Raw genomic sequence first — 17,896 nt, forward strand, 5'->3', positions numbered from 1 at the left:
CTGGAGTGATTTCTGGGTAAGGTCCCAAAGGCACTTGTAGTATATCAGCAAATGGACACAAGTTTTGGAGCTTAAGAACCAGGATGAGTAATTACTGTTCAGGACAATCTCCCTCTGCTTCATATTGTTGGTGGAGGGGAGGAGGACTACTTTTAAAGGCTACATTGTCTTTGCAGTAAGGGTGTCATGGTCTTCAATGATTACAGAGTTCTTCATACATCCTGGATGTTGACACAACACAACAGAAGAAAAACACCAGCAGTGAAGTATGCAAGGAAACCTAGGAGCCTTTCTGCTCTCCTGGAAAAAACTGGCCTGAACTGCAGGTTACCTGCGCTGTTTCAAGGCCTCTTGTCAAACCTGGCTTGGTGCAACTACATCGGCGTTATGATCCCAAATCTCTCTGCCTCTGGTGAACTCAGGTTCAACAGGACTTTTTTTAACAGCAAGCCTATGTGCTTCAGTCAAAATTAGATTTATTATATATAATACTTCTGGATAAACTGCACTAGGAATAAACTTCACTGTAATTGCTGATGCAATTAGAGCTGTACTTTGTGGTACTCTTGAGGGCACTGCATCACTGTGATTATATACCAATCTTTGAAAACAAATGGAAGAAATGATTAGTGATGCACAAAGTACTGACACAGGTTTCAAACTTCTGGGTGGAGAACAGTTAAATTCTTGAATAAATCTGATAATGGGTCTCTTAACATCCACATGTAAACTGAAAGGACAGAAACTTAGCACCCTTCCAAATCGCAAAATTTTATCAACAACCATAATTTTTCACTTGCTTCCTCGCAGAAGATTGTGCGGTCCTGTTCAAATGAAGATATCTGTTCATAGAACACGACTGCACTTACACAGCTATTCAAAAAAGGATGCTAAACACAGTATAATGTCTACTTTGATTCAACTGCTGCTTTTTAAGTATTAAATAAATCAGAAAGATCCTTTATCTGAAGTGGCAGGAGACAAATGTAAGGAGAAGACAAGTTGTTGACAGTAGCAAACCTTATTTGAGATTATGAAAACTCAATGATCAAAACTTGGTCCACCTATTAATATTATCATTATCTTGTCAGTATTACTATTCCACTTACTGAATATTATTATTTATACTGTAGCAGCATTCAGAGATCCAGTCAAAACTGGAGTCTCTTTCCTGGAGCCTGCAGTACTACTACCGCAAACACAAAGAGGAGGACAATACTGCCTGATAAGCCTGGCACTCTGAATGCTTGGGCTGGAAAAGCTGAAAGCATGTAGATAACATCACCCATCTGAATATTTCCACAGACTGGATTTCCACGCATGGCACAGATTTGCCAGTGTCAGGATTTTAAAGGTCTTTTATTTTCTCAAGCCAGTCAGTAACAATCAAGTCACCAAAACCCCCGGATAAAATTATTGTCTCATTTGGGAATTAAGGAATATTCTAGCAATTGCTGGGGACAAATGAGTGATACCCAAGATTCACAAACAGAATTACATCTAAACTCTTTCTGACAAAAAGAAACAAGCTGCAACAATTGTTCCTACAGCTTAGTTATCTTTTGTTTTACTGTGGTTTTTTTTTATTTTGTTCTAGAAGAATAAGACAGATTGTAATCTGAATTTGGTAAAGAATGAAGAAATAATAATAAACTGCTTAAGAGAGCTGTTTCTCAAGCTGCACTGAAGATAGGCATCTTTGTTAAACCCACATGGTTCTTTGTCTCTAACAGCAAACACCCTTGCCAGTAACTTATGAGGAAAAGCAGTCTGGATAGGACCATGTGATGCACAGGCATCTAAGTTTTAGTTATTTTTTTCTTTTCTTTCTAACAAAGCTTTCAATAGCTTTAACGATAGCTTAGGGGATAGCTTCAGTGTATGCCATGTATTTATTTCCTGGATGATATGCTGTAGATTTGGGTTCTGAAAGTAGTTGAAGTAAATGGTAGAACTACAATTCTAGTTCACTACATCATACTTATAGGTGTATTTTTAAATGCAGCTCATATCAAATAACACAGGTAGAGAGGAAGAAATCTGAACAGCAAAATTCAGAGCACAGTAAAGCTTTAGCTGTATTTAAGATAAGAGGATTATCATGCTGGTTGAAGCTGTCACACAGATAATTGCCTGTACTAAAAATAATCATTTGCAGTTAGTTATAATCATGAAATGCCATGATAGATTAAAAAATAAAGTGATGTACACAAGAAAATACAAAACTGAAAGAAAAATACATATTCTATTCACAGAAAAATATTTTTGACTTTTCAAAGATGCAAAGAACTGCTCTTGCCTTCAGCATTAAAAATGTTTCTTTTGTTCTAAAATAAGATACATAGATAAAAAATAAAAAAAGAGAGAGCCTTTAGATTACTGGATATCATATGAATGAGCAGAACCAAAATCTACTTTCACTATAAAGCACAGAAGTTAAATATTCCTTAGAGGCAAGTTCTTCCTCTGGCAATGTGAATGCTTCCTGTTAGACCCCCTGTGGTCCCACTGAAGGAGGGATGTAGACCACTAGTAGGTGCTCTGACTGGCCCAGGTGAGCACTGAGGCCAAGAAAACATTTGTTATGTGGGTTCTGCTGCTTTCTCTCTTGCATATGGAGCAGGCTACTGCATTTTTGTTGCTGAAACCAAGTGCCTCAATACCATGTAACTAGACATATCTTACTATTCACAGCTGCACAGAATATGACTGTGATTAAATTTACACTCAACTGAGCCTCTCCTTGATAAGATAAAAACCTTTCCCTGCACAATCATCCCTTCTAAAAGTGTGCTCCGCCAATTTCATCATGCAAATGCTCTGAAACTTCAGCCTGCTCTTATTGTGTGTAAGATAGTTTTGCAGATGATTATTTTGTAATTTGAATTAAACCCAAAATTATTTGATTTTAAACAGTTATTGTACATATAAATTAAAACCCTCTTCCAAGTGCTATAAAGTTTCTCCAGATATACATTAACTTTCAATTGTCTCCCCTTCTTACTCTAGTAATAATGTTTTCCCTCTTAATGCAATTAACAATTCAAAATCTTGATTCTGTTGAGTAAAATATCTGAGTCTAGAAATATTTTGACCAAAAAGCTGCCAATAACTGTGGCTTCTCTTAATTTAAATCCCACCTTTTAATCACTTATTTTTCATTTCTAAATATCAGCTTGTTTTCATTTCTCGTTACTTTCACTTTGAATTGCTGGAAGAACCTCCTGCTGATCTGTATCTCTTCTGAGATATTTCAGAAGCAATTTCTACCTTGGGCAACATTCCTATAGGGATGATATTCCATGCAACTAACATCCACTTATATGCTTTAGTTATTATGACAGTTCCTAAATATATACAATATTATCACTGTGAAAACAAAATGCTTCTAGGTAATATTTCCTCCTCTGTTCCACATCATTAACTTTACCAGTACCCAACACAGTTCATATGCTCAAGTATTCTGGCTGTGGGATAAACTGAAATCAGCTTGCATTAGAGCATGATTTCTTCTTTGAAGTTTCTACACATTTGCCTATTGCTATATCTGGATCATTGCCAGAATCCAGATTTCTGCTCCCCCTATCTATGCTGAAATTACTATCCAAGCATTAGTTATTGCTCTCGCTACTGCTTTCCAGTCTTTTTTAAAGATGCTTACCCCTGCACCCTATAATTTCAATACACCTTGGTTTCATGAAGACTCTCTTCTTTATCAATGATTCAAAACCCAAATAACACCATTTTCAGGAGGGAACTCAAATGTTCCTTCTTGAATTTCAAAACTACTAACTAATTTGTTTGACTCTCAGGATGGACTTTTCTTTACCATTCAGTGTATATATCACTGCTGACTTGCCCTTCTTCACAACATCCCATGCCAGCTCCATAAAAAGCAGACAGATTTTAGTTGTGTTTTTCAGCTTACTTGAAACTATCACATTTCTCTTTTTTTCTTGGGCATGGATTCACTTTCTTTTTCACACACCATCTCCAAGTAAATGCAAAACAAATGTACACTATTTGTCAGCTAACACATGCAGAAAGCATCAAGAAACAGTCATGCTCTACACATTTTTCAGTAATGTACCTTCATTAAACATTAAAAAACAAAATCCACTGTCTTACCTGAAAGGTTCATACTCAATCACCTTGGTATGCTCAGGGTCAGCGGCTGCAAATACCTGTCTGATTTCTCGGGAACGAGGTTCGGCTATGTCTTTCAGTTTCTTGAGGATGACACCAATATCAGCCATGGAGAACTTAACAAAGCAAAACAAGACAGATTAGAGAGAAAGGCACTATGCATGTACCAGCAAGAGTTGCAAAGATACAGGGGAATGCTGAATTGCTAAGTATTATTAGTTCCTTCATTGTCTCATTTGAAATGCATAAACCAGCACTGTGTTAAGTTTGGAGGGAAGCTTGCTACTGAAAAAAATTGCTTCCTACTGAGAATATAAAAAATTAAACAAAAACCATCAGATCGTGCACTAGCTACATAAAAGGACATCCACTTTTGCTTCAAATATTGAATTGTTAAAAGCAGAAGCAGAAATATCTAAAGTACAGTTCTAATAACCTGGTCCTCATTTTATGTTGGTGCATCTCACTGAATTCTCAATTCATGAAATTCACCATGTTAAAACTAATCTTTTCACCGTTGGCTCCAATGAACTGTTGAACAGATATTCTCATTCATATTAGACTGAATATGTTGTTTTACATACTCAGAATTAGCAGATTGGAAATTTGTTAGGAACCAGTTTTTCCTGTCACATTAGAAGAATGCTTATTTCTTCTAAATATAGGCCATTAAAAGAAAATTAAATTTAGGTAAACAGAACTGGAACAATTAAACTTCCACCCGACGTTCAGATTGTTGTGTTAGAGCTCTACCAAAGATTTATTTGCTATTATCATTTTTAACATAAAACATCTATATATTTAGTCCTTAAATAGGGGTTGAGTCCAAGCATGAACATCTCAGATGCCCTCACATCTGTCATGTTCTACCTAACTTACAAAGCACAATGAACTGTCCAAAAATAGTTTTCTCCCATTTTTTCTAGTAAGCAATGTTGTTTTAACTAGCAAATACTTGAAATGTGGTATGACTGGTATTGAGGACCTAATCACAACAGAGATTGGGTCTCACTCTCAATTATGCTGAAGTTTGTCTACAGCATTGTATCAGTTCAAAAAGATCTAGAAAAGGGTATTTAAAGTCCCTGTGACACTGCCTGAACAGTATAAAGCAATCCGCGTTTAATAAATACATCATTGGTTGCAGGGAATGTGCTCAGATTTAGAGAAAATCATTGTTGCATGTGCCAAAACTGCTCCAGGTACAACCCTGGCGTGCAATGCCATGCAAGGCAGTGGTGTGGAGCAGCTGGACCAGAAATCAAAAAGTTTGAGAGACAGTAACTTTTTCAATCCTCTCCCCAAGCTGTTATTGTTTGGGCCATAAACACACAGCGTTTTTGAAAAAGTAAGGAACAGAGATTAAGAAAAGACTGGGCAGAAGGAATCAATCAGTAGAGTATTTAAAGATGGACAAAGCGTTCTGTCTATTTAAAAACCAGTTTTCTCTACATCATCAAGGCAGTTATTTTTACATTTTTTTTCTAAACTACATATTCCAAACACCTACATAGACATCAAGTGCTTGAGCAGCATGGCAATAACTCTTTAGTTGTTTTCCCCCCTTCTCATATAATTGCTGACACGCTTTAGTCACAATCTAGTTTTGTGTGATTTTCTTGCTTAAATCAGAGCTGTATATGTTGAATTCAAGGGAAGTAAAATCAACCTCCTTGTTTGGGCTGCAGAAGACTACAAAGATTGAACAATTGAGACTGTTTTAGGGATGATAAATGCATTTCCAAGGAGGCACAGGGATGCCTTGTTTGAAAGAGTCCTCCTCAAACCTGGATAAAACTGGCAGGACTGTGCACAACACACGTTCTGCTTTGCAAGCAAATTCATGCTTTCTAAACACATCTCTTTTTCTGAAAATTGTAGAAAAAAAACCTAAAAGTGTCAAAAAGTTTTGAGAATTATATCCTTAAAGTTACTTTAAGTACAGGCAGCAATCAAAATGACAGGACTCAATGATTTTTCTCTCCCCATAACTTAAAAACAATATAATAAATACAATTTTGAAACAGAAAATTAAAACTTTGAAATATCTCACATGGTGTCAAACAAATGTTTCAATGATAGCAAAATCAATTCCCACCTGCACTATGTTTAACAAATAAAAATTTTATCTAAATCAACATATGCCCATAGAAATGTGGTCAAAATGGCATTTTCCAGAAGAAAAACATTCCATGTGGATTTCTTTCACCAGTTTTCAGAAAACATACTGATGTGTTCTGCTGAAAGGAAACCTCTGCCTATTCAGAGGAAAATTATTTCTATTCTAATTTTAGAAATAACTGACAAATAGTCATCTTAAAATTGTTTCCTCTTCTTCAAACCATCTCCCAGCTCTGCTCTTCTCTAATAATTGCTGAAGTTCTTGTGATTTGAGTAGGCAATCCCTGAATGAACTGAGGCAAACAAGGAGTGTCCATACCTCTGGAGCTCTATTCAAAGGATGTGAATAAAGCATCTATCACTGGGAGAACAAACCTTTTTTTCTACCCACTGTTTTAAAACCTTAACTGTGCAAAGAACATTTCAAAATTCACTTTAAAGAAGTATTTTTAGTGTTGCTCCTTCCCATTTTCTGATTTTATTTTGATAATATACAGTCATTCAGTCTGGAAAACTAGAATCTCATCTGTTTGATCTAAGATAATCAATGCAAACAGCAGTTCCAAAAAGCATTCACAATTTAATGATGCGCTCTGCATTTTTGAGAATAGCTTTGGTTTCGATTCTACTAGAAGGCACAGCCCAGCAGTAAGAACACATAATGTATATAGCTTTGTATTTTACAGCTTAGAGCATTTAGCAGCCATAGCATTTTACACCAACAAGCAAATGCAGACCTTCCTCATTATTCCAGGGAATGCAGGTGGTGCTAACTCCACGTTAATTTACAGAGAAATCACACCTTTCTGCTATTTTCATTTGAGTGAGAACAGTGTGTGTGGCCCAAATGCAGCACAGGGTCAGGCTGCATCTACCTCTGCCTTAACAGCACAATGGCATCAAGACTCGCAGTCCCCAAGAATGTGCTGGACCTACTGGCATCTTGGGAGTCCTGCAGATCCACTCACTTTGGTGAGCATGCAGACAGGGAAAAATTAAAACTTGCACTATGAATTCCCTTCTCCATACACATAAGGTCTAGACAAATGGGCAGAGTACCATAGCTTGATAAATCCTCCTGGACATTTTCCCTAGGCACAATCTCAGCAAGCCTAAGCAAAAGGGCAGCTCTGGAGGTCTGCTGAAGACACAATTCATGCCGCCGCCCCACCATGAGCTATGAAACATACACACTACCCCGAAGTCCTCACAGCACAGTCTAGTTCAAACATTGATGTTCAAGATCACGCTGTGATGAAGCAACAATCCACAAGAGGGATCAGGATGCAGAAATGCCTTGGCTCCTGAGCTGATGCATTCTTAAGATGTGCCTTAGAGTGCCTGGGTCAGAGCTGCACATAACAAGAATTTCCAAGTATACCAGGTAACATTTATTCAAATACTGCAGCACAAACTTCATCAGAAAAAGAAAAAAAAAGTAATCTACGTTTCTTACCAAACCAACATAAAATCCCACAAAACACTCTGTGGCTCTTCTGTGTTTCTCCATCCCTGTATCCTTTCTTTTTTGATCTCTGTGAGGATTGCTGTAGGACAATCAATTTCTTCCTATTGGATATGTTTCTGGCTTTGGCAAATGAGGGCTTCTTTACTAGCCATTTGTATAATGACTGCTAGCATAAAGTATAAAACAGGGCTCCACAGCTCTCTATTTATTGTTGTTCTCCCCTCTGAAGGCAACACCAAAAGACAGTGGAACTCAGTACAAACTGTAAGCTTGAATTCCTGACTGTGATGTGAATTTCTAATATTACAAGGGAAACGTTTTGGCAGATAAATGTGTATGAACCCAAAAAAATCACATCAGGGAATAAAATAGCCTCATCTGTAAGACTCTAAATTGGATGTGCCCACATCTTGAGTACTGTGCATTGCTCCAGTCTCCACATCTCACAGTTGCCTTGCAAGGACAGACTATAAAGGGTGAGACTCTTAACTGGATAGGATTAGGCTGAGGAGGAAGAATGTATGAGCTTTACAAAATTATGAAGGTGGTGCATAAAGTGAATGAGGATCTTCACCTAACCCCAGAACACTAGAATTGGCATTGAAACTAGTGGGAGGTTGGTTTAAAACAGATAAAAGACACCTACTTCTTTTATGATACTTTTTTTTACATAGTAGGAAGTGAATTTTTCAGCTTGCTGCCACAGAAAGCTGTGGAAGCAGACAGTATCTGTAGGTTCAGCAAGGGTTAGATCAATTAAGGGACAAGAGGTCCATAAACAGTCTCAAGAAGGAATAGGCAGGGATATACCTTCGAGAGCAGATGCTGAGAAAGTAGAAGGGGAATGGATGGTAAAGAGTGGCCAGGCTTGTATGCACTCCCTAGCTAGCATCTCCTAAATTCATTGCTAGACAGAGCGCACTGGGCTGTGAACTTTGGGTGAAGAAACTAGGAATAAATAACTCTGAAAAACATATAGATAAGGTGCAGTCCTTAAAGATAATACAAAGTAACAAGAGCTTGCTTCACCTCATTTGCATGCTTCTCCATGTAGTTGAACGTGTACTCATCAGCATCCACCAAAAGAAAGTTGTGACCATGGAAACAAACTCTGGCTCCAACATACAGATCCTGAGCCTTGAAGTACTCGGATGGTTCACTCTTAAAGAGCTCCTGCCCAGGCTTCTTAATGCGACCTCTTTCCAAGAACTTTCCACCAAGTATCCCTATGGGAATAGAATTGTAAATAATTAATTGTGGCTTTACTTGAGAGGAAAAAAAAAAAAACAACCCAAAAAAACAACACAGAAGAAAACCAAAAAGACACCCCAAACCAGCTAGTTTGTATTTAAATACCAGTTTTCATCTTTGAGTTTCTTGTCTCATAGTATACTCTCCCCTTCCCTCTCATTGCTAAAAGAACGGTCTCTGCCAGTGTTCACAGCAACAGTTACATTGTGCATATTCTGTGACATGTCCCATTTGAATGCCTGCCAAACACCTTCCTTTTTTTTCTTTTCTTTAAAATGGGACAGAAATGTGCCTCTTCGAATCGTTCCCATAACCTTGTCGCCAGCCTTGGAACTGACCCATGAGAAACGTAAGATGCAAAATGTAAAACACAGGCAATTATCCTTGAACTGTTACACCAAAAAAAGAAAAAAAAAAAAAAAGAAAATTCGTAACTTAGGACAGCACAATCCTACAAAGATCATGAATCCTGGTGCACTGTAATTCTAACTTGTTTTTAAGGGCTTTTGAAAGTAAAAAACCAAAGTAGGACTGACATGACACTATCTTCCACATGCTGTTCTGCCAATGCAATTTAATTGTGATCTCTTATTTCCTTTGTGAGCTGGGTATGTCACATTATTTCTTTTCATATTATAATGACTTTATTCATGCCACTGGAAACGGCATCCGGTGCTCAAGGGTATGTAAGATACTAAAAGGAACATTTTGCTTTCCAGTAATATCTTCTGGTGCACCACAAGATTGCACTGTATGTGCTAAGCTTTCTAGAAGACAGTATGTCACACGTTTAATTTCATCAGGATATGTGCTCTACAACAACTCTGTAGTGCCTGGGGTTTGTTTCCTGTTTATATCTGACCTTCCAAGCCAAAAGCCAAAAAGTATACTTTAGTAACGTTTAATGGTGTCTTACATATCGGGTAGTGATGCAAGTCCAATAAAGGGCTGATGAATAGTGTAATAAAATGCCTTTTATAGTCAAAATTATAAATGAATGTGAAACCCAAACTACTTACTAAACCAGAGTTTGGATCAGATGTCTGTCTTAATTGCTTTACTAGCACCATAAAAGCAAAAGACAAAAAATATACCATGGTAATGGTCAGGTCTAGCTTGAATAAAAAAATTATTCAAATCACTAATGTAACTCTAATCTTAACACATTCTTTTTCACCTAGCTATTAAAACAAATATGAAATTTTAGATTATATAATCCTGGCAACTGTTTGTAATATTTAAACGAAACTGGTCTCTGTAAGATTGGCATTTCATTCTCGTGCACTCAGATTGAAAACCTACCTTAATTCCTCTGTCCCATGATTGTTTTTTAAATGTTACAAGTTAGTACATTTCACGTGGTATAAAGAAAAACAATCAAAAACATCTCATTAGGTTAGAGATTTTACACTGAAACCTGATGAGAAATTTTGATGGAAATCTACAAAAGCCAGGCTCAAAGCACAAAATAAACACCACAACCAAAGACTCTCTTCCATTAAGATCAGATCAGACTTTGCAGGTGTTTGTACAGCTGTTGGCTTGGCCTTACTCTGAGTAAAAAAGGAGTTGTAATCTTCTACATGGGGAGCCAAAGTTCCCATGCTTTGACCCCCGTCTCAACAAGTGCTTCAAGATGTCCAGCCCTATGCATTTCAAATACAGTTTCACGTGTTACTAGTAGTGTGAAATACTTCTCTGCAACCTTCAGGTTGCTGAACTGAGAAAAGTAAGTGTAACTTTATTACTTCCATCTTAGGACTTAGGAACATTTTTACTTGCCAATTTGTATCAATTCATACAAATAAAAAGGCAAAAATAGTTCTTTGAACCTGTGCACAAAAGGGATGGTCGTTATTTTCGGAGCCATTTACTGTTTTAATTCATCGCCTCTCTAAGATGTGCTCAACCTTACTCTTCTCCCACCCCATCCACTTCAACGCTTTTCCTTCTTACACACAAATGTCCTTCTCACTCACATTTTGCATGCCTTACTCCTTTTTCCTAGCTGCTCTTATCTGATCTCTGCAAAGCCTTCTCATTCCTAACCTCAAAGAAATCCATTCACTTTTCCTTCAGACATGACTAAAATGAGGGAGGGAGAGAGAGAAGAAAGGAAAGAAGGAAGGTGGGAACACAGAAACTTATGCAGTTCCAGGCCTCTTTCCAACTTCTGTTCTACCTCCCACCCCATCCCTACTTTTCATCCTGCCTTTTCAAGGCTGTTCTCACTAAATTCTCCAATGGCCAGTTCTTAGCCACATCCTTCCACTTCAGCTTTCTACCACCTCTGAAAGTCAGCTACTCCATCCACTTTAACATCCCAGGGAAGTGAAAAACCTATTTACAGTCACTTGCCTTTCATACGCGTCCTAAAGCATTTGTTATTGCTGGTATGCAAACTTGCCCATTTATTGTTTCACATTTTGTTTGACTAGCAATGTTCAGTGGGCTCCCAGCTGCAATCCCAGCATATATTCTCGTTCCTAAATAAAAGGAAGCCAAGGAGCAATCTCTGGGCTGGCACCCATGCTGTTGAGAGCCTGACCAGCTGACCACATCTGCACTGCACAGCGTGTGGCTCTGGCTCTGCTCTGGGTGCTATGTGATAAATCTGGGGTCTTAAGTCACAGTTATTACTTTTGTGTGTTCAAAGTGTCTGAAGGTACGTGAGGGCTGTGCTGCAGTCCAACAGCATAAAATTGAGGGTGTGTATCGCAGCCCCTGGGTGTGGCAGAAGGATCTGAATTTTTGAGAGTGCAAAACATCCTGGGATAGCATTAGATGACTGATAACGGTGCAGCAAGCCAAACCTGGTGCAGCCTTGTCCTTATTGCTTCGCAGGAGAGTTCCCTGGCATTAAGCATCCTCCAGGAGAGGCCACAGCCTCTCTGGGGCTTTGTCTAGTTGGAATGGTGCAAAGGAGAACCAGGAGTGACTGAATAGGCATCACATATGATTGGGGTGCAAGATTCAAATGGTTCCCTGGACTTCTTTAACAGTACAGTGGTACCCTTTGCTTCCTTCATGTTTCCAGACATAAAGAATGCCAATCAAACATGTCATTCACTAGTGGAGAACCGAGCTGCTCTTGAGCCTCACAGCAGCCTTACATAATAAATACTATACATACATAAGTGTATGTATCTTTAGCTGTAATAAAAGAAGTTGCATAAATTGCAGTCCACTGGATGGCAGGAAGCTAGTAAAAAAATAATGACAGGACACTGCTGCTATAAGCAGAGCTAAAAATCGATGTTGCAGTGGAGTAGGGCTAACTGGGAGTGCTCATTGAAGCCTAGGCAGGTACTCTACACATTTTCAAAACATTTCTAAGAGAATTGCTTGTATTTTACTTGGGGGTGAGGTCCCTATTTATGCATTCATAATATAGTTGGATACGAGCAGAAATGCCATTAGAAGTTCTTTGCATTGAAAAGGCTCAGGCCTTGCCAAAAACCTACTCATGCGCAGGGCACTCAAAATGACTTCGTAGCACCACTGGCACAGAAAGAGTTCTCTAGGTATACAGAAGGCTGTAGATATTCACCACACCTTTATTTTTTATGGATGTGATGTTCATCATGGGTCTGAAAAGGATTAAGATCAGAAAACATTTTCAGTAAAGGCTTAAGCATAGGGTCACAAGAATACTTAGTCCTTAACTGTAAGCTTAATAACTGGACCTCAGAAAGTCAACTGCTAGCTCCAGAGTCTGAAGCAAAGGGGAGTGAACAGTCGTCTCTAGGACAGCCTTTGCTCTAGACAGTAAGCTGGGAGTACCACATAGGTTAGTACTGAGCGAGTGAGGTGGTCACCATTGCAGGATGTACCTGAAATGCCATATGAAGGTGCTCTGTGCCCAAAAGCTGATATAGGGCAATTCAAGTGTATCAAAAGAGCTAGTCACAAGGTTCAACAAAAGCCTAACATGGTAACTAAGGAAACCTTCTATTACTGTTTTTCCCTTGTCTTTGAGAAAATGTGATTTCCTGTTTTTTTCTCTCTATCATTTTATCAGAGGCTGACAGCAGCTTTTAAGAGTCAGTCCTTCGACTGCACATGTTGAGAGGTGCCAGAGCACTTCTGGATGTTAACTGCTCTGAAACTGTTGCTGCAGATGTTTTGTGAGCTTCACAGAAATACATTACTCTCTCCTACAGCGTCACACTTAGCCAAGGCTTCCCTATCTCTCTGAGTTACAGAAGGACCTCCTGACATCCTTCCCAGTGCTGTGCCCTTCCATTCATGTGCAAGACACTCCAAGGAAACAAGCAGATGCCTGAAAACCACAAAACCTTTCATATCCTCAGTTGGAGGCAGTCTACAACAGACAACAGTGGTCAAAAGAATTTAACCATGACAACATTGGGTGAACATCCTCCAGCAACAGGATAAATGTGAACATGCAACTGAGAAGTAACAAAGCATTTGTCATTTAAACACTGGTAGTCTGGGTCTTAAAATTCAGTTCAGTATTACGCACACACACATGTACAGACTCTAGTACAGGGTAATCTTCACTCTTTATATGCTCAACAATACATGATTCATGATAAAGTATGTTAAAAACTATCACAGCTGTTTTGTTTCCATGAGCTGCTTCTATACAATGGATGCTGTATAGGTATCATAACACCATAACACAATCTTGCAAAACAAAGCATTTACTCTTTCGTTCTTGATGTCTGACATTTCCCATCCCAATTTATCATCAGTTAGAATACAATTCCTGTATGTTATCCACAACAAAAGCAAATGTTTAAAGGCCAAATTTGCAAATTAAAATGTAATAAAAGTTCTAATGCATTCAGCTTCCATTTCCCAAAGGATACTGTGAAGTACTGTCATACAATGAACAGTGTTATTCTGAGTGATGAAGATTATAAATTACTATGACATACAACTATGCAAGATAATGCAGTAGACCTGCTGATATAATTCCCATTGCATTTAAAAATCCACATCCCTGTTTCTGCTAGTGCTGAGCCTGGCCACAACATTTACTGTAAACTCTAATCAAGTGAGCAGGAAAACTGGGACTGACTGCAAGACATTACTACATCTTACCTGTGTTTTGCTGTACCTGTTCAAAAACTGAAATGGTGTCATCACTCAGGAAATAGGAAATAATGAATTTCCGATCCTTGTCAATAGGACTATCTGTGATGAGTTTTGCAAGAAAGCGCAGAATGTTACTTTCCATTCCACTTCTAAAAAGCAGAAAATGTAAAGCAAAAACAAAGTATGAGAGAAGTTTTCATCACCAAGAGATGCGTTCTCCTGAGTTCTGTAACATACATTAATTTTGTTATTCCTGGACCAAGAAGGGAAATAGCACAAGATTCTCTACTTTGTCAAAAACCATTTTCAGCTTAAATTAACAGAACCGGCTAGAGTCAGCCAGACAGAAAGGAATCATTTTCAGGGGAAAACTACTTCTCTTCCACGGGTCTGGAATGAATTTGTATTCAAATTCAGTTGCAAATCAAGCTCCAAGTTTCTTTCCAGAAAATTTATAAAGGAAGAACACATTTAGATGTGTATATTTTCAAATCAAATTCTGAATAGCAACACATAGTAGGATTATCTCCACAAAATCAGGCCCACCAGATGATCTTACTAGTTGGATATTTGTTAAGTGATTGTGTTTTAAATAATTTACAGTACCACTATATGCACTACCAATACATTCCCAAGATTTTTTCTAATAGCTTTCTTCTTTTACAGAGGTTCTACTGGTGAATGTCTAGCATGTGACTTTGCTTTCCACTTAGGCTTCACCAACCACTGCCTGACAAACCATTTCATATTGGAAAGTAAAGGGTTAATGCTTTAATATTGCAACAGTAAACTGCATAAAATTCAGCAGACCAAAAAAAAATAATAAAATAAATGCCAGAAAATCAAACAGAAAACCAAATCAGTGTTGGACTGCTGAATACAAAATTACTGATTAATTCCTGGACTAAGACTTCCATCAAACTCCCACTGAAGACAGCAGAAGGGAAGGAGGTAGGGGATGGGAGGCTCAGAATATTTGCCTTCTCAAAAGAGAAATTTTGCTGAGTTCAGAGAAAATTGGAGTACCATACCACCAAACCAGTCCTCATGCACCTGTCTGTCAAAAGTCTGAAGAGCTGCATATTTTGCTGAAAGAGACATTCCTACTTAACATTTATCTCCTTCAGAAAAAGACAAACTTAAAAAAGGTAGAATTGTTTTTCACTGAAATACCTGTCTTTCTCCATGAATTTCTTGAAATCTTTTTGGGGGGGCTTGAGAAGCAGACCCCTACAGGAGCACAGAGAATCCTCTTCAGAACCAAATCCAGTATAAGGAGGAAATGTTTTTTCTGGTTTTGTAGGTGGTGAAGCTTTATATGTAACTGGGGTGAAATCCTCTACAACAAAGACAGCAAGACTTATTTATTACTGTTCTGAAGAAGCCATTCTATTAAGGATTTAAACTTCCAATATGAATACTTATTAGCCTATTTCTGTAACAGAGCACTGATCAAAGTCAAACCAGGATCCCGCCTACTGTTACAGGGTAGAAAAAGACTTCATAGAAGCCAACAGCAAAACTATTGTTTCTTCAAGGGTTTCAGAATTTCATCTATAATCTTAAAATGTTTGACAAATATCAGTAGGATACACAGGTAAAAGGAAAGACAAATATAGTTTCAAAATGGGATAAAATAATAAATTAACAATTCTAAATTAATTTTTCAGTTTTATCCTTTGAGACAACATGATTAAGTAAATACTTGGCTTATGAGTTTCCTGCCTTCTGCTTTTTGCCAGAGGAAAATAAATACATAAAAATTTATGCATTATTTAAATCATACATACATGAGAAGAATTTGGTACATTGAAGCCAATAGCTTCAGTCCACATCTCACTTTATCCAGAGTTTTGGAAGCTTTGTTTTTACTCATTTTCCTCAGTCTCAAGTCTTTCCTCGCAGTGATCAATGGTCCTGACTATCATAAATAAATAGCAGGAGCTCTCCTGACTCAGCAGAGACGTGTCTGGTCAGGGACCTGTACTCACTTCCCTCAGAGGCTGCTCCCAAAAGCCCCACTGGCTATGGTCCCTCCTTACTCCTCTCTTGGTGAAAATCTTGCTGTACCATTTGGCCCCTTGTTGCTTCCCTGTATGGCTCTTTCTCTGCAACACAGCTTCCAGCTGCCAATGGGGTTTCACATAAAACTTCAACAGAGTAATACAGTCTGCTGGTTAAATAAGGTTAATGGAAAATGGAAAAGGTGGGAGGAAAAAGTAACTTGCATATGGGAGAAAGTAAATGGGCAAACCTGAGGCAAATGAAAACATAAATCATAGGAAAACGGGGCAATTCAGGCTGGACAGGACCTCGGGAGGTCTTTAGTGTGGTTTCCTTGCTCAGGACAGGGTCAGCCCCAGGCCAGACCAGGCCGCTCAAGGCTGTGTCCAGTTGGGGCTTGGCACTGCCAAGGATGGAGCCTGCACAGCCTGCCCCAGGGAGGAAAGTTGTTCCTGATATCCAACTCTGAGCCTCTTGTTTCCACTTAAGCATGTTGTCTCCTGCCCTCCCACCGTGTACCCCTGGTGAAGAGCCAGGCTGCCTGGTCTCAGCAGCCTCCCCATGGCTGGATGCAGGTGGCCTCTCAGGGCCCTTCCTGGGCTGAGCAAGCCCTGCTCCCCAGGGCACTCCTCGCCTCTGACCCTCCTGGGGCCTCCCCTGCATTCGCCATGGCTGTTCCATGTCTTTCCTGTCCCTGGCAGACCCAAATGGGGACACGGTACCTTGATGAGGTCTAATGAGCACTGAGCAGAAGGGGAGAGTCACTTTCCTTGATTTTGGGGCAGCTCAGCCTGCTGTTGGCGCCCTTTGCTTTGACCCCAAGCCCAGCTTGCTGCTCTCCCCAACTCACAGGGCCCTTCCCGCACCAACAGAGGGGAGATGAGAAGGTCCAAGTGAACTGCGGTCCAACTGGCGCCGCACTGCCCGCGTGGAGCTCCATCACCTCCACACCTGGGTGGGCTGGAGATGCTGTCCTGAGGAACAGAGAGCTGGCTGGGCTAGTAAGTGAAAGACAAACACGAGGCAAACTGGAAGGAAGACGGATCACAAACCGCAACCCAGGGGGCAGAGTGATATAAGTGACCAGTGAATAAAAATGGACGCCATGAAATAAAGTTTTTTTCTTTAAAAGTTAGCTTTTCTACCCAGAACTGAGGAGACGTGAATATCTACACTTGTAGCATGGGTTTCAGCCCAACTAGAGGAGAATGATAAAACTGCTGTCACTTGGAACATTTTCTGAACTGGTTTGTGATTAAAATGTTTTAAACATAGTTATATCAGAAGATGAAAGCAACATACTGTCTTAAAATCTGACCTGCCTAACAGCAGTATGAAGTTGAAAAATATAAAAAGAATTCCTATGTCACAGTTTAAGTTGAAAACACAGTGAGATCTCCTTTGGCCTTAACCTCTCAGAGGAATATGGTCTGACTTGAAAAGATAATACCTTCATCTGAATCTGTCAAAAAGGGGGGGGGTTTCAAAACCATGCCATCATTTTTCTCCATAAAAACTACATGTGCCTTTTCTGTGATTCAGAAGTATGAAGGCCAAGCCCATACGCATAAGAAAGCCCATTCAGAAATTTTCAAAGCAATCATCTTCCCTGTGAAAGAGTATGTGTGTATGTAAGCATGCACCAAAATACTTTTTTCTAAATACTGTTTGTGACAAAACTGCCTCTCAACGAAGCCATTTTCAGCGTGCCACGTTATGTAACTTTACCCACGCCGTTCTTGCTACAACAAACACGGCGTGTGCAAATCACCATATACGCCGGCAGAAGGAAAACCCCAATACCCACAGCCCCAGAGCGGGCGCGTGCTCAGTCGCCCGGCG

At 39.2% G+C, this 17,896-nt stretch overlaps 1 protein-coding gene across 1 annotated transcript in view; it reads right to left on the minus strand.

The window, feature by feature from the left end:
- EFHC2 (EF-hand domain (C-terminal) containing 2) overlaps positions 1–17,896 on the minus strand; it is a 52,803-nt gene that overhangs the window by 11,276 nt on the left and 23,631 nt on the right. Inside the window, exons 7-10 of the mRNA XM_009893287.1 lie at positions 15,224–15,389; positions 14,057–14,199; positions 8,765–8,961; positions 4,129–4,262 (exon numbers count right to left, since the gene is read on the minus strand). Of these exons, the coding sequence (XP_009891589.1) occupies positions 4,129–4,262; positions 8,765–8,961; positions 14,057–14,199; positions 15,224–15,389 (640 nt within the window). The remainder of the gene's footprint in view (positions 1–4,128; positions 4,263–8,764; positions 8,962–14,056; positions 14,200–15,223; positions 15,390–17,896) is intronic.

The sequence above is a fragment of the Charadrius vociferus genome, unplaced genomic scaffold (genome assembly GCF_000708025.1).
Source record: "Charadrius vociferus isolate BGI_N301 unplaced genomic scaffold, ASM70802v2 scaffold209, whole genome shotgun sequence".
NCBI lineage: Eukaryota > Metazoa > Chordata > Aves > Charadriiformes > Charadriidae > Charadrius > Charadrius vociferus.